At 38.3% G+C, this 15,618-nt stretch overlaps 1 protein-coding gene across 1 annotated transcript in view; it reads right to left on the bottom strand.

Annotated features, from left to right (window-relative positions):
• Nucleotides 1-336: 336 nt before the first annotated feature.
• Nucleotides 337-15,618, bottom strand: part of LOC107694219 (uncharacterized) — a 35,574-nt gene continuing 20,292 nt past the window's right edge. Inside the window, 1 exon segment of the mRNA XM_016493856.1 lies at nt 337-546. Coding sequence (XP_016349342.1) covers nt 337-546 — 210 coding nt within the window.

The following is a 15,618-nucleotide window of genomic DNA, read 5'->3' on the forward strand; positions in this document are numbered from 1 at the left end:
AGGTGTGAGGGATACAATCATGAGCGAAATGCACTGACTGCCTGAGGTGAAGGTGACAATACTTTCTCCTTTACACTCTTTAGCTCTGTTTCAAAACCCTGTGAGCTGCCTACCTAGGCAGCAGTTTTAGGCATCATTAGGCATGCTGTTTCACAAGGTAAACAGCAACATGTTGCCTTTAAAGATAATTTTGGCTAAACCATAAGGCAGCATGTATGTATTCTTCACAGGTAAGGCAATATCAGAATGTATTGTAATTAAACTTTTTTTTTAATCTAAGATGCTTGATGGTCTACATATTTTATATAAAGTATTCTGAGTTAGTCACTTTTTAATTTAGGATTCTGCATAGAAGATGCCCACCTCTATAATGGCTCCATCAGGTTGTTTCAGGAAGTGTCTGTAATGTTGGCACAGGCCGCTCAAGTGCAGTATGTAGATGGATAGATGGGTGCTGGTCTCACATCCTGTAAGGGGCATGTCCGAAGGTGGTGCCAATCTTACCACAGGCTCCTCCTCCGTCCAGATGTAGACATGCACCGCCACCTATTGAGACACATACACATATACACACTTTGTTAGAGACGACTCAAGTATTTAAACAGTATTCCAATAATAAGTACTAACACAATTTGGTACCTGAGTGACTGTTAATGAAACTCACACATGAAAACTTCCGCAAATGCTCTACAGAGAGTGCATGTGAATGAGTTGGGCATAAGTTTCTGCACACTAAAGACAAACATAGGTGGATTCCAAAATATGTTTTAATTTCATTAGTTTTTTGAAAGAGATTATGGATTATTAAAAAAGGAAAAAAATACATAAAAAGCACAAGGGTGCCATTATTTGTGGCCATGTCTGTAAATGAATGCAGAAACCAGAAAATGCTGAATTTTTTAATTCAGCCTAATGGGTATCAAAATGTGATTCTGTAAATCATGAAATTTTACTGGGTAACGCTAATGCAAAGAAATCAAAAGAGACACTATGACCTCACGTTCATGTAGCTGCATGTGTTTGTGTGTGTGTGTGTGTGTGTGTGTGTGTGTGTGTGTGTGTGTGTGTCCACAAAAGGGGGTGGCCATGTCTGTAAATGAATGCAGAAACCAGAAAATGCTGAATTTTTTAATTCAGCCTAATGGGTATCAAAATGTGATTCTGTAAATCATGAAATTTTACTGGGTAACGCTAATGCAAAGAAATCAAAAGAGACACTATGACCTCACGTTCATGTAGCTGCATGTGTTTGTGTGTGTGTGTGTGTGTGTGTGTGTGTGTGTGTGTGTGTGTGTGTCCAGACCAAAGGGTGTGTCTGAGTGCAACTGCATGCTTGCACGAATGCTTACCCTAACGCAATTACCTGCCCTACCTGCGGCCACAGTTCAGCACTCACTGAGATGAATGCAAACCCGGATAGCTGACAGTAATGGTCTGTAATTTACAGCTGTGCTTGTGAGGTGATGAGCTCAGACTGAGAGACACAGGAATGCAATGTGTCAGGTTTCTGCATGACTCACGCAGCCTCTGACCCTGACACAACACTAACACACACCAGCCTACAATAACCTGCTCCAGCCTAATCCTTAAATGAGGGAAAAGAAAAACAAAGAAACTAGTGGCCCGTATCACTTATTAATACTAGTGTTAAGGGCTATGCTTGGAATAGCATGCTATTTGTACTATTTTTGCACAGTATGCAAATTTTCTTTATGCATGGAATACTCAGAAGACCTAAATTTTACTATAGTCTGCTCAACTTGACCTTGCATTTCCAGCAGGATGAATTAAACCGGAAATGGTATCAACCTCAGCATGCATTCTGTTCACCTTTTCCATGCTTCAGGTCTTACTGTGTACAATGAATTCAAAAGATGATCAAATGATAAAAAATGATCAAAACATGTTCAGACTCTAAAATGACTTTTCTATATATTGTATTTTACATATGCATAATATTGTTTATCATTGCATGCAACATTCTGTTTCACATACTGTACAATTTTTTAACAAATCGCAGTCAGCGTACAATGTATACTACACACTATGCAGTAAAGTGTGCTAGTGTTCCATTCAGAACATAAGCAGAGCATACAAACATACAAATGCAAAACAAAAGAAAAAAATACAAGATGAAAAAAATCAGATGTTGTGATTAAATCAGATCTTAAGTGTCTCAGCAGGTATGATATCATGAGGGATGGCTCTGATCCGTGTATATGGGTCCCTTGTGTGTGTTATACCTGTAATGCACTGCCCTGCTCTATTAGAGGAACACAGGAGACAAGCAGAGCGTGTAACATGCTATATAGGTCATGGATCTCAGACGCATTGGTGTGTGAAGATCACAGCGCCTCTCACCCAACTGGGCCAGCTTCACACTAGTGTCAGCACTGCTGCACACACCCCCTCTGACCTCAAACACACATGCACGCTATACACATACTCATCATTTCTCAAACATATGTGTGAATAGCTGTCACAGCATGTTATGTGCAAAGACTCAACGTTCATTTTAGGTCTGAATTTATTACCATGGTATTGTGGACATGTACCTTCGATTATAATGTAAATACTTTGGTACATGAATATACTTTATAACTACATAATATATCAAAGTACCACAATATTACCTTCTAATTATATCAAAATAATGAATGAAATAAATAAAATGAAATAAATAAATAAATATAAATAAAAAATGGCAGAATTACAACATAAGGTGGAGAGAGTCTTGAATAGCCCTAAAATTAATTATTTACATGTAATTTTATATATTATATATGCACATGTAAGCTGTGACTTTATGTGAGGAAAAATAAAGTTATATGAGAGGGATGATATATATTTTTGGTATGGGTTTTTGTATTTCTATTTGAATGGGTTTTTGGTCAAATGCCTGATGTAAGGTATGTGGTTAACACAAGCTCAAGATATTTTCACATATTATTCTATGATATAAAATAAATCAGTATTACCCATTTTGTGATTTTGTTTAAGCTTTTAATTGTCTTGAAAAAATGCTGTTGCTAACAAGTGGCTATAAGAGGCTGCTGGGGACATTAAACATCATCATGCCTTTTCCTGCTTTTACAGCCTCACTGTTTATAATTGCACTCTTGAAATCTATTCTAACCTCTTAAAGGGGTCATATGATACAATTTCAAGTTTTCCTTTCTCTTTGGAGTGGTACAAGCTGTTCGTGAATAGATAAGATCCCTGAAGTTGCAAAGACTAAAGTCTCAAAACCAAAGCGATATTCTTTATCAAAGTTAAGACTCTGCCACTCCCCCCTAAAACGTCTCGTTCTAACACGCCCCCACATATCTAGGTCACTATGTGGGAATATTTGCATAATGCGCCCAAATGTGCATGCAAAGAAAGAAGGCGTGGTTTCAGTAACCGCAGTTAGTGTTGAAGCAGCATGTCAGGGAGATGCTGTGTGTTTCTAGGCGAAAGCAAAAGCACTTTATTTGGCCTTCCGAAAGTAGATGCATTTAGAAATCTTTAAGATCACTTACAACAGAACAGCAATGCATTTTATGGACGACCGTTTCGTGAACCTAGGAGAAGAGGTAATTCTGACTTTGCTATGACAATCTGGCGCTTCTGAATCAGCGACTGTAAGTATGTTTTGTTTCTAGTTAAATTATTTGCTATTGACTGTTCAAATGCGGAGTTTTCCGCATCGTGTGTGTGTGTGTGTGTGTGTGGCAACATAAATTCAGATTTTGCAGACGTTATGGAAAACGGACAGACAGGCGGGGGTCCAGGAAGTGAAAATACGGACTGGTGCTCCATTCCACTCCAAATGAGCCTGTGTCTGTGCCCAAGCAAATCAGATTACACATCTCCATATTTGTAAAAATGGATAGCCAAAATTTGATAAGTGCATTATTTAAGTACGGGTGCCTTCTCGTGACAACACTAATATGCTGGCCAGTGTGTATGAAAGCTGCTGTTTAATGGAGTAAAAACTGCAGCGCCAAGTCAGAGTCAGATGAGAGCATCTTTTTAAATACTGACATAAAAGGGCCAAATTTATTCAGCGATTTCAAACGGACCCAAATATTCTTGTGTAAAACAAAATGCAACTACTAATTATAATGAAAAAATAAGTACATGTCTAAACATACTTAAAGGGCAAATAAAAAGTCTAATAATAAAATAAAATAGATAAAACCCACAGCTTATAAACATGTAAATATGCAAAGAGAATGCTATACCAAAATGATTGTGATTTTAACAATAAAAGACTGTAAAAATGTTACAGTAAAAACCTGTTAACTGGTTAACATTAAGTTTCCATACTATATTCGGTGAATAAATGAAATTACATTTAAAGGGGTCCTATTATGCTTTTTACTTTTTCAACTTGAATTGGTCTGTAATGTTGCTGTTTGAGCATAAAAAAGATCTGCAAAGTTACAAAGCTCAAAGTTGTTTTTCGAAAAACCAAGTATGAGAGCCTGTTCTAGTACACCATCAAAACAAAATCAAGACTTTGTAAAACAGCATAGTAGGACCACTTTAATGTGATTCTACAGTAAAATACTGTTAAAAATACAGTTTTGGAACTGAAAAAGAAAGTCATTGTATAATTTACAGTGAAAAAAACATAAATTGACACTCCCAGAATTCCCTGCATGACACTTCATATTTGATGTTTTTTTTTTTGTTGAAATAACATGTTTCTTCTTCGTTTTTTCTCATTAGATGTGTACATTAGGGTTTAATCTTACATCTAATGTTGTTAAATTAATGTTTATTGCATTATTTCAGTATCATGTGTGTCAGAGGTGTTGTAATAATGTAAAGTATGTGAAAAATAATGTGTTTTTCGAAAAACCAAGTATGAGAGCCTGTTCTAGTACACCATCAAAACAAAATCAAGACTTTGTAAAACAGCATAGTAGGACCACTTTAATGTGATTCTACAGTAAAATACTGTTAAAAATACAGTTTTGGAACTGAAAAAGAAAGTCATTGTATAATTTACAGTGAAAAAAACATAAATTGACACTCCCAGAATTCCCTGCATGACACTTCATATTTGATGTTTTTTTTTTTGTTGAAATAACATATTTCTTCCTACTTTTTTTTTTCTTATCAGTTATGTACACTAGGGTTTAATCTTACATCTAATGTTGTTAAATTAATGTTTATTCCATTATTTCAGTATTGTGTGTGTCACCATGATGGGGTTTAGTGTTTGTGTGAATGACACTGTGCACCTTCTATATATAAGTATTGCCCTCCCCCAGCTCGTAGAAAAGCTGTTTGTGATAAGCTTTTTCGTTCATCATGTGACTTTCTCATCACCACCAGTTTTTGGTGGTTATCAGTGCAGTACAATGCTTCAAAATAGATATTAGTACTCCAATATTTTGGTTTATTAACATTACATCAGTTAATGAAATACGGTATTTTATTATGAATTTAAGTTAAGTCTGTAAAACCTAAATTGTTGCTACCATATTTTTTAAGGTGAAGTTTTGGCAACCACAGCTGCCGGTATTTTACTGTAAATGTCACAGATTTGTTTTTACAGTGTACGTTGCAGTCTTCCACATCTTTCTTTCATTTTTGAGCAATTGGGCATTTTTTATCAATTATTCCAGCTATTTAAAAAATAAATTATCAGTTTTTATTTTTTTAAATAAAGTTTTGCAGACCTGATAAATGCTCAAATTTACATCAGCACACTCTTGAGCTCCTACTGAGCATTTGATGAATAACAATGTGTAATGCATTTTGCATCTTGAGCAGGCATTGATTTATTTATTTTGCATGATGGAGCATAACCCTTTACTCCCTTTCACCGACCTTCAATCAATGACTTGGCCCCACTTTATATTAAGTGGCCTTAACTACTATGTACTTACATCAAAAACATGTATGTACACAATAAGTGCATTTTACCAAATTATTAATTTAAATGTAAGTACATAGTTGTTAAGGCCACTTAATATAAAGTGGGTCCAATGACTTTATATTGTTCTGTGACACAGTAAACCCTAGTGTGTAAAATGCATTGTAACATGCTTCTGAACAAAAATGTGTTATATTGCACATATACTTATTTATTTAATACCAAATACAATCAATAAATAGTACTATTTTTCCCTAAATTACTGTGCTGCGTATTTTATAAGTTTATTAAAATATGCCTTTGTTAGCTTACCAACATGCTATTGTCTAACTCCATCAAGTGTTAGTCGAGTCATGCCACATTATAAGTGCTATTTGTATGGCATGCAAAGTTGCCATGTATTGTAAAGCATTTCAGGTTTGTCACTCATTATTATTATTGTTATTATTATTGTTATTATTATTATTATTATTATTATTATTATTATTATTATTATCCTTTAAGATGAAGCATTAGACAATAAGGTTTAGTTTTGCTCTTGTATGTTTGTTTGCTTTTTGGACTAATTCACTCACTTCGCTTTCAATCTAGCTCCTCCTCTTGTTTTAGTGCATTGGGATGATAAATAATACAGCATAGGCACATCATAATACATATAATGTTAATATATATTTCAATCTGTTTAACATCTCCAGATCAAGCTTTAATTGTCACAAACAGTAAACACGTCTGTTGAGGGAGTAACATCAAATTCTGAAATTCTTTGCATTTCTCCTCTATCCTAGTTTGCTTCCCAATCTAGTTGTCTAAGAAACCTGGCAGTGTATATTACAAATATTGTTGGATCTTTGGCAAATTGCTTTGTTCCTCCTCTTTTGTAAGTTGCTTTGAATAAAAACTAAATGCATAAATGTAAATTATTCTTTAGCTGTATTTTGTATAACCTATTTAGTTCAAAATCCAAAGCTGTCACTCTAATTGAGAACCTCACTGATTTCGGACTTTATAAATACTGCTCTCATTACATACCGTACACAGTGAATTCCTTTAAATTACGACTAGCTTGTAACTTGGCAAACATACAGATTCAAAGTAACTTAACACAGATTTTTAGCTTTTTCCATCACGAGCACCTCTGCTGTTTTCTTCTTGTATTTTCAAGACAAAACACCACTGACCTTCCTCTACCCACCCTTCTCCCTGAGAGCGGTTTATATATAGTGCCGCTCCACCGCTGGAATCTGCAGCTTCTCAGTTCTGTCCCACTTGGCTTTAATTTACAGTGGGAAAATAATTAGAATCTCACTTTTGCGAAGAGTGGAGTGAAAATGTAAACAATGCTTCCCTGCGGGCGAGTGCTTCATCAAGTTGACAGGTGCATTTGAATGAGCCTGTGTGTGTGTGTGTGGTGTGGCGGACAGCCTGGGTTATTTATGTGGCAGTTGCACATGGCAGACCTGATACAGTATGATGTGATGGGCAGATTACAGCAAAAGATCATGGGAGAGAGTAAGTTGGAGCTGCAGCTGGGGTTTAAACAGTAGGGTGAATGTGGGGCCAGTGAGGGCATCCAGGGGGCAATGATACTGCTATAAAAAAGTCAGAATCATAGTAGGTCTATCTTTAATCTTATCTTTAATAGTTTATAAGTTAGTGTAAATAAGTAGGTAAAGAAAGAAAGATTCCCCTGTGAGAATACGTCCATAACCTGCTGCTCTCTATGCAGAACTGAGATAATATTGCTTCCTTGTGATTTCTCGGAATAGGTTTCTCTGGCTGCATGTTCATAGATGTGCATTACCGCACGCATGGCAGAGCATGTTGTTTGTGTAATTAGGGCAACATGAATCTGCAGTGCTCGAGCATGATTTGGCTGTGGAATGCTTTTAAATCTGCCCTACCGCTCCCACAGACTTGACAAACAACTGCTGAACATCAGAACGGACAAAATGAGTCATCTGAAGATCATTTGTATTGTTTATGTATCGCTTGTTAGCGGTGGACAGTGTGAGCGCTCTTCTGACAGCGCAACTCATTTACCTCAATGGACCCATGATAATGTAACGCCAATCTACGTACGTGTGCTTGACTGAACCCGGGCTGGTAGATAGATTTATAAACTAAACTGGCATGAATGTTTAACTTCAGACTCCAAGCAGAGACAGATAAAGAGGAGATAGTATCTGAGCTCAGGATAATCTGCTCCATGCATCTGCATAATTCACTGTTACTAATCTGCTTTTATACATGCTTAAAAAGCCCATTTAATCCATAAACAACTCCGGAAAGGAAACAGCGACTTGCATGCACTGATGCCTGGAAGTTAAACTTTTTCGAGGTTTGTTTGGAGGGGAGAGAATCAGGGATATTTACACTCATACTAAAAAGGTTTTGCATACACCAATCTGCTGATAAATTTACTTGAGCATCAGCAAAGATACTGGTTAAAAACACCAGAGAGATTCATTTGGGTTTCAATTTATGAATCGGAGCTTCAACAGAACAAAAGATCTCATGAGAAAACTATTTTACAAGGTGTAAGGGTTATGTTTAGTTCAGTTGCTATTTTGTTCCAGTCATGCTGTTTTCTATGTTTCATTTAATTTTAGTTCTTGATTACCCCTTGTTAGTTGCCTCAGTTGCTAATTAGTTTCACCTGTGTCCAATCTAGTTACTTTTGTTTGTTCCCTGTATATATAGTGTTTTAGATGTTTGTCAGCTCCTGTCTTTGACTGATGTGGTTTTTACACACCTGTTATTCCCCTGCGTGTTTTGATTTATTGATTAAAGACTGTTTCTAGTGATCCTTTGTTGTGCTTGTTGACAACCACACCATACCCTGACAGGTGGCAATTCTGTATGAATTTGTACAATGCAACTTGTACAGAAAAGTGTGATGTTTACAACAACTGCAAGCATGAAGGTCCATCTAACCTAACTATTGGTGGGCGAAAGCTGATTGTATAAAAATGTACAAATGAGAATTATCGACCAATTCACTAAAACTTAAAATAGTTACATATTGCTATGAGAATGTTTTGAATATTCTACTCACAAATGTATAAATATATTCATCCATTCAGTCACAGAAAACACTGAAGTGTAACTTCACTTTGTGTCGTAAGAAACTCCATGAGCACTTTGTTAAAGCAATAAGCACTCTAGACTGTGCATTACAGTGTTTTTACTATAGCTACAGGGTGTTTTTAGACACAACACAGAGCAGACCCTGTTAAACCAGTGGGAACAGAAATATGGAAAAAATACACTAAAGTTAATTAAATAATTGCAATTTAATTTATTACTAATAATACTTTAAATAAACAATTATTCTGTACAGTAATATTATTCAAGGCAGGGCTATTATAGCTAACTGAAACTTAAATTAAAACCATTAAAACAAACAAACAAACCAAAACAAATAAATAAATAAATAACTTTTTATTTCAGCTAGTTGTCAAGTATTAAAATATGGAGCCCCTAAAGGGACATGGTGTTCAAAAAAAATACGGGGTGGGAGCAAAAAAACATTTGCGTCCCCTCGCAAAACCAGTTGAGTTCGGACAAACACTTCCGGTTTACTTTACAGCTTGCAGTGGTGCATACAGCTCCGTACATTCACAATGGAGCGGTTCATAGAGTTTTATTTTGAACTTGGACTCAAGTATAAAGAAATAGTCGGTGCTTAGTTCAAGGCATGTTTCTGGCACATTCTAAAATGCTTAATGTGGCTTAATGTACTAAAACACTAAGCACTGCGGAAACTCATCTCGTGGGGTTTGCAGGTTGAGCTCGCGGAGCAGCTAGAGAAACGTATGGATCTTTCAAAGACTCCGGCTGCTAGCTCGAGCATGGCATGGGATCCAGACACTCTTTCATTAGAGTCATCTGATTCCGATTTTCACGCAATTTTGGTTGCGTGAAAGGCCTATGCCCGCCTGCGGCCGACTAGAGGAGCGCTTTTTGGCTGGTCATGATCGTCCCACCCCCAGGAGTCTTCCGTTTCTCCCTGATCTCCACTCAGAGATATCTAAATCCTGAGAGAAACCCTATTCATTCCGGTTAGATCTCTTCCAACAGGCTGATTATGCTAATGTTGAGGGTGTAACCGAGCGTGGATACACGAGGATGCCCCCTGTGGAGGAGACTTTTGTGAGTTATCTTTCCCAAGGTGAGTCATCCTCTTTATAGACTCCTGCCTTGCCATCCAGAGTGCTTCAAACCACCTTGCGCATGAAAGGCAGGGCGTATGTGGCAGTGGGTCAGGCTGTTAGGGTCAGGTGTTACAAGCCTACCAGGCTGACTTGCTGAAGGATTTGGATGAGGGCAAAGATCTGTCTCCTGAGTCGGTTGAGGCGCTGTGCCACACTACAGATCTGGCTCTTCGTGCCACAAAACAGACTGCTGCTGCCATTGGGCGTGCAATGACGGCAATGGTGGCTACAGAGAGGCACCTCTGGATCAACCTAGCAGCATCGGGAAGAAAGAAAGGGACTTTCTTCTCGATGCTCCGCTTTCACCTGCTGGACTTTTTGCCACTTCCGTAGAGGCGGATGTGGACAAGTTCAGGGAGGTGAAAACACAATCAGCTGCTTTCAGGAAGTTAATTCCTCGCCGCTCCCAATCTTCCTCTAAGGGGGATGGTCGGTCTAAAGCTGAGGCTCATAGACAAGACCAAAAGTTTATCGTGGCTAATCACGCCCCTTATCCCTCCAGGAGTCAGCAGTGGAAGGCTATCGCTAACAGAGGGAAAAAATAATCTCAGGGAGGTGCTGGGCAAAAGACACGGTGATCGTCAGCATCTCGAGGATGGCACTTCTTAATGATTATTTTCCCTCCCTCTTCGATTCCCCCTTTAGTGTTATGGCCACTGCTTACATGAGGCTCTGATTCTAGACTAATGATGTTATATGTTTTCGTACTTTAGCAAATCATTTACTGATGATCCAGATCTCCCTCATGTGAGCTTCTGGTCAATAACAATAGTGGTTCACTAGCCTCTCTGGGACTGACACTGATTAGGGACCTGCTTAGTATAGCCATCTGAGGGTGGTAATTATCCAGTCATGGTTATGACAGGATGAGTGGCTTTAAACAGCTATCTGAGGTTAGCTGTGTTTTTAGCTTGCTAAGAACATGGCTATCTGAGGATAGCTTTGTGCTAGCTTGGTGATTGCTCCCCTACTTAGGGTGTTTAAGTAGCAGGGCTAGTGTTACTCACATAGCATAGCTATCTGAGGATAGCTGTGTCCCTAACCTGGTGGAGCATGGCATAGTTGCCATTTTGTTCCCCAATGTGTCCACAAGAGGATGCAGTGCGAGTTTTCATTTATTTTCATTTATTTATTTAACCAGGAAGAGACTCACTGAGATTAAAATCTCTTTTCCATGAGTGTCCCGGCCAAGATAGGCAGCCGAGTTTGCATATACAAATAAACAGTGTAGTTACAACATACATTACAAAACCAACATATAACCAGTTAAAAACAATTACACACCATTAAGTTGCTCTCAAGATTACATAATGTAAGGGTTCTTCCATAAATTTTTCAGGAGGCATTCATAGAGTCTTCACATTTCCATTTTATTACCTGCCACACTCATGTACTGGTCACAAAGGTGCAGGAAAAAAATGTGAAAAACCAAAAGAACAGAAAAACTAACTGATACATGAAATATCAGCACATTACTGAGTTCTGGGCTTCAGATGTTTCTCCAGGGATCCCTCACCAGAACTAAATCAGCCATAGAAAAATCACACCCTTTTAACAAACAGATCAAACCATTTTATAATTACAGGGGGTATCAGTACCTCAAACCTCAATGAAAAAGAAATATATAATATATACAAATAAACTCTATAAACATATGAAATTCCATTCACCATGAAGCAATAATAAAATTCAAATGAACAAATAATCCAAACCCATATGGTACCCAAACCTACATTTCCCATAACTCCTAGCAAAGGATATAAAGGACATCAGGAAATGCCGCGCTCTTTTAATAACAAGCCTTTGTTCCATGCTGCAGTCATGGATCCTGGCAGAACCACGGGTAAGATAAACAATCCTTCAAACAATTAAATAAAGAAAACATTAACCCATATCTTGTCTAGTTGTGGTTTTATTCAAATCACTAGCGTGCACTCTAGTAATGAATTGTTGTCTCGCTCTTTGATCTTAATGCGCGCATAAGAGACAACATGCACCACTAACACAAAATGTTTTGGGTAAATAATATTAAAGAGACAACATAAATACATATAAATTTATAAACAAGCAAACAAATAACTAATCCCTTAAACAAACCAAAATTGAACGATTGAAATGAACTAGCCCAATTAGTAAGTGTGGCCTTAGCCATCACATTTCCCCCCACCTATGCATTCTCGCACGGTGAGCGAGAAAGAAAATCGGCTGCTATATTTTCGACCCCCGGACGATGCTTCACTGTAAAGCGGAAGGGTTGCATAGACAAAAACCATCGTGTCAAGCGAGAATTTGTATCTTTCATCCTATTCAACCATTTCAGAGCTTTATGATCCGTTTCGATAACGAAATCTCGGCCGAGCAAATAATATTTCAATGAGTCTAGAGCCCATTTCAAAGCTAAACATTCTTTCTCCACCACAGAATACCTAGTTTCTCTGGGGAATAATTTCCGACTAGAAAGAAGGTAAGAAGGGGCATGCTGGTAAACCACATCCCCGTATTCGAGAATCGGTAAAAATGCAGCGGACACTATTTTTTTCCTCACCTTAAATGGGAAACATGACTTATTTCTAAAGAAAAACCCTAACTTCTTCTTTAATTTTTTTACTCAGATACTTAATATGTGGACCAAAACATAATTTGTTGTCAATAATAATACCCAGATATTTGTACTCTGACACTGAGGTAATTTGGCTCCCCTGAGAAGTTTGAAGGACAACAGAGTTCTCTAAAGAAGTTCTAGAATTTGAAGTTCTAGAATCTAGAATCCTACCCATCTAAGCCTATCTAATAATATGTTGTGATCCACAGTATCGAAGGCCTTTGATAAGTCAATAAAAAGACATGCACAATGTTGTTTATTATCTAATGACTCCACGATATCATTTAAAACTTTTAAGGTGGCTGTAGTAGTACTATGTCCTTTACGGAAACCAGACTGATTATTAGACAAAATGTTATGACCATTTAAATACTGTGTCAACTGTTTACTTACTAGATTTTCCAAAAGTTTTGAGAGAATACAGAGCTTAGATATAGGTCTATAATTATCCATTAAGGAAAGATCACCCCCTTTTGACAGAGGAACAACAAATGCTGATTTCCAGATCTTAGGAATTGTTATTAATGAAAGATTAAAAAGATATGTCAATGAAGGAAAAATAAAATCGAGTTCCCTAGAAGGGGAACATATCGGGTTACACATGTAACCATGGTTCCACGAGAGGGAACGAGATGTTGCATTCCCTTGCCATGGCTTTGGCCTGCTTGTTTCATGTCTCCTTCAGACAACTAAGTTGGTGACGTATGCAGCAGGCACCCTTTAATACCGCCAGGCGCCCGCCAATGATGTCACGGGCTACATGGACGAATAGGATTGGAGTTTTTGCTTTAGACACCGATCCTGTCAGTGGCATTCCCCAATGTGTCCTCAAGAGTACGCAGCATTTCATTCCCTCATGGGGAACCATGGTTACATGCGTAACCCGAGACGTTTTTCTCCCCCATAGAAAACCATTATTAAGAAAATGCTTAAGGTAGGCTAATGGACGAAGACGGTGATATACAAAGACAAATCTGGTATACAGTTTATTAACAAAATATATTACGCACAGGGAAGCAGATAAGCAGATAAGAATCAGTTCTCGTTTATGAATCCTAACTGTGATTGTGTTTTGTGCAATGTTGTCACGATCTGCTACGGTGCGGGAACACGGAGCAAGGAACGAGGAGACCAAGAGTACAGAAACCAAGGAATTTATTCATCTTCACGGGGAATCACACGTAGCACTGTAGACACAAACAATACCGGACGCTGGAGCACACACAGGGAACACTATTTATACACACAGGAGGAGGGGATGACGAGACACACCTGGGAGCAATGAAACATCATGGGAAACACCTGGGACAAATTAAACATGGGAAAGGAAGGCACATGAGGAAAACAACCACAAAACACGGAACAGAGTCTGACATAACGCCCCCCTCCGGAAGGCGTGTCCTCACGCCATATAAGATCCAATGGGGAGGGGGGTTGGGCACTCTGGATGTCCCTCAGGACAGACACGGGACAGTGGGCCTCCAGAGCGGTACCCGTTCGGGGTGCCATGGCGGAGCAGGGGACTCGGGAGGCCAAGGCAGATCTGGGGACTCCGGAGGCCATGGCGGATCTGGGGACTCCAAATTAAACATGAGAAAGGAAGGCACATGAGGAAAACAACCACAAAACACGGAACAGAGTCTGACAAATGTGTGCTTCTTCTTGCATTACTTTGTTGTACAAGCATAAAAATACATTTAAAAGTACTTAAGTGTTGGTAAAAAAAAATGAAAACCGGTTTGGTTCTTCTGTATTAAATCCAGCTTGTTCTAGCTTGTTTTTTTTTTTTAGCCGATAACAATTTACAGGTGAAGATTCTTACAAATCAACTGGATTCAGTTTAGGCTAATTCTTAAAGGGGTCCTATTATGCTTTTTCACTTTTTCAACTTTAGTTAGTCTGTAATGTTGCTGGTGGAGCATAAAAAAAGATCTGCAAAGTTACAAAGCTTAAAGTCCACTTCAAAGGGAGATATTTTATTTAACAGAAAACACTTTTCAAAAACTACAACGAACGACACGTTTGGACTACAATGCATATTTTCCGGGAATGGGACGAGAACTGGTTGGCACTAGAGAAGGGAACGAGTGTTATTACTATGTCGGAGACACGCTAGCTTTCCCAAGGCAGACGAGCTTAAGGTGGTTACTGTCATCCGGGTTTAAATCACGCTCAAATTGATTTGATTTTGACACAATATTTACACTGAAGCTCGCAGGCGGCTATGGTAAGGGGGTTCTAGTACACCCCCAAAACAAAATCAAGACTTTGTAAAAGAGCACAATAGGACCCCTTTAAGAATTTTAGCCAAATAGAATATACTGATTCTTGGGAACAAGGTTTTGATTGGTGAGAACAATCATTAGTTAATATATATATATTTTTTTTTGTTTGTTTTGTTTTATTTATAATGAAAATTATAAACGCAACACTTTTGTTTTTGCCCCCATTTTTTATGAGCTGAACTCAAGGATCTAAGACTTTTTCTATGTACACAAAAGGCCTATTTCTCTCAAATATTGTTCACAAATCTGTCTAAATCTGTGTTAGTGAGCACTTCTCGCATGATTATTGCACAGGTGTGCCTTAGGCTGGCCACAATAAAAGGCCAAAGGCCACTCTGTAGTTTTATCATACAGCACAATGCCACAGATGTCGCAAATTTTGAGGGAGCGTGCAATGTGCAATTTGACTGCAGGAATGTCCACCAGAGCTGTTGCCCATGAATTGAATGTTCATTTCTCTACCATAAGCCGTCTCCAAAGGCGTTTCAGAGAATTTGGCAGTACATCCAACCGGCAGACCACGTGTAACCACACCAGCCCAGGACCTCCACATCCAGCATCTTCACCTCCAAGATCGTCTGAGACCAGCCACCCGGACAGCTGCTGCAACAATCGGTTTGCATAACCAAAGAATTTCTGCACAAA

This window comes from Sinocyclocheilus anshuiensis, unplaced genomic scaffold (genome assembly GCF_001515605.1).
Source record: "Sinocyclocheilus anshuiensis isolate Anshui unplaced genomic scaffold, SAMN03320099.WGS_v1.1 scaffold2521, whole genome shotgun sequence".
Taxonomy (NCBI): domain Eukaryota; kingdom Metazoa; phylum Chordata; class Actinopteri; order Cypriniformes; family Cyprinidae; genus Sinocyclocheilus; species Sinocyclocheilus anshuiensis.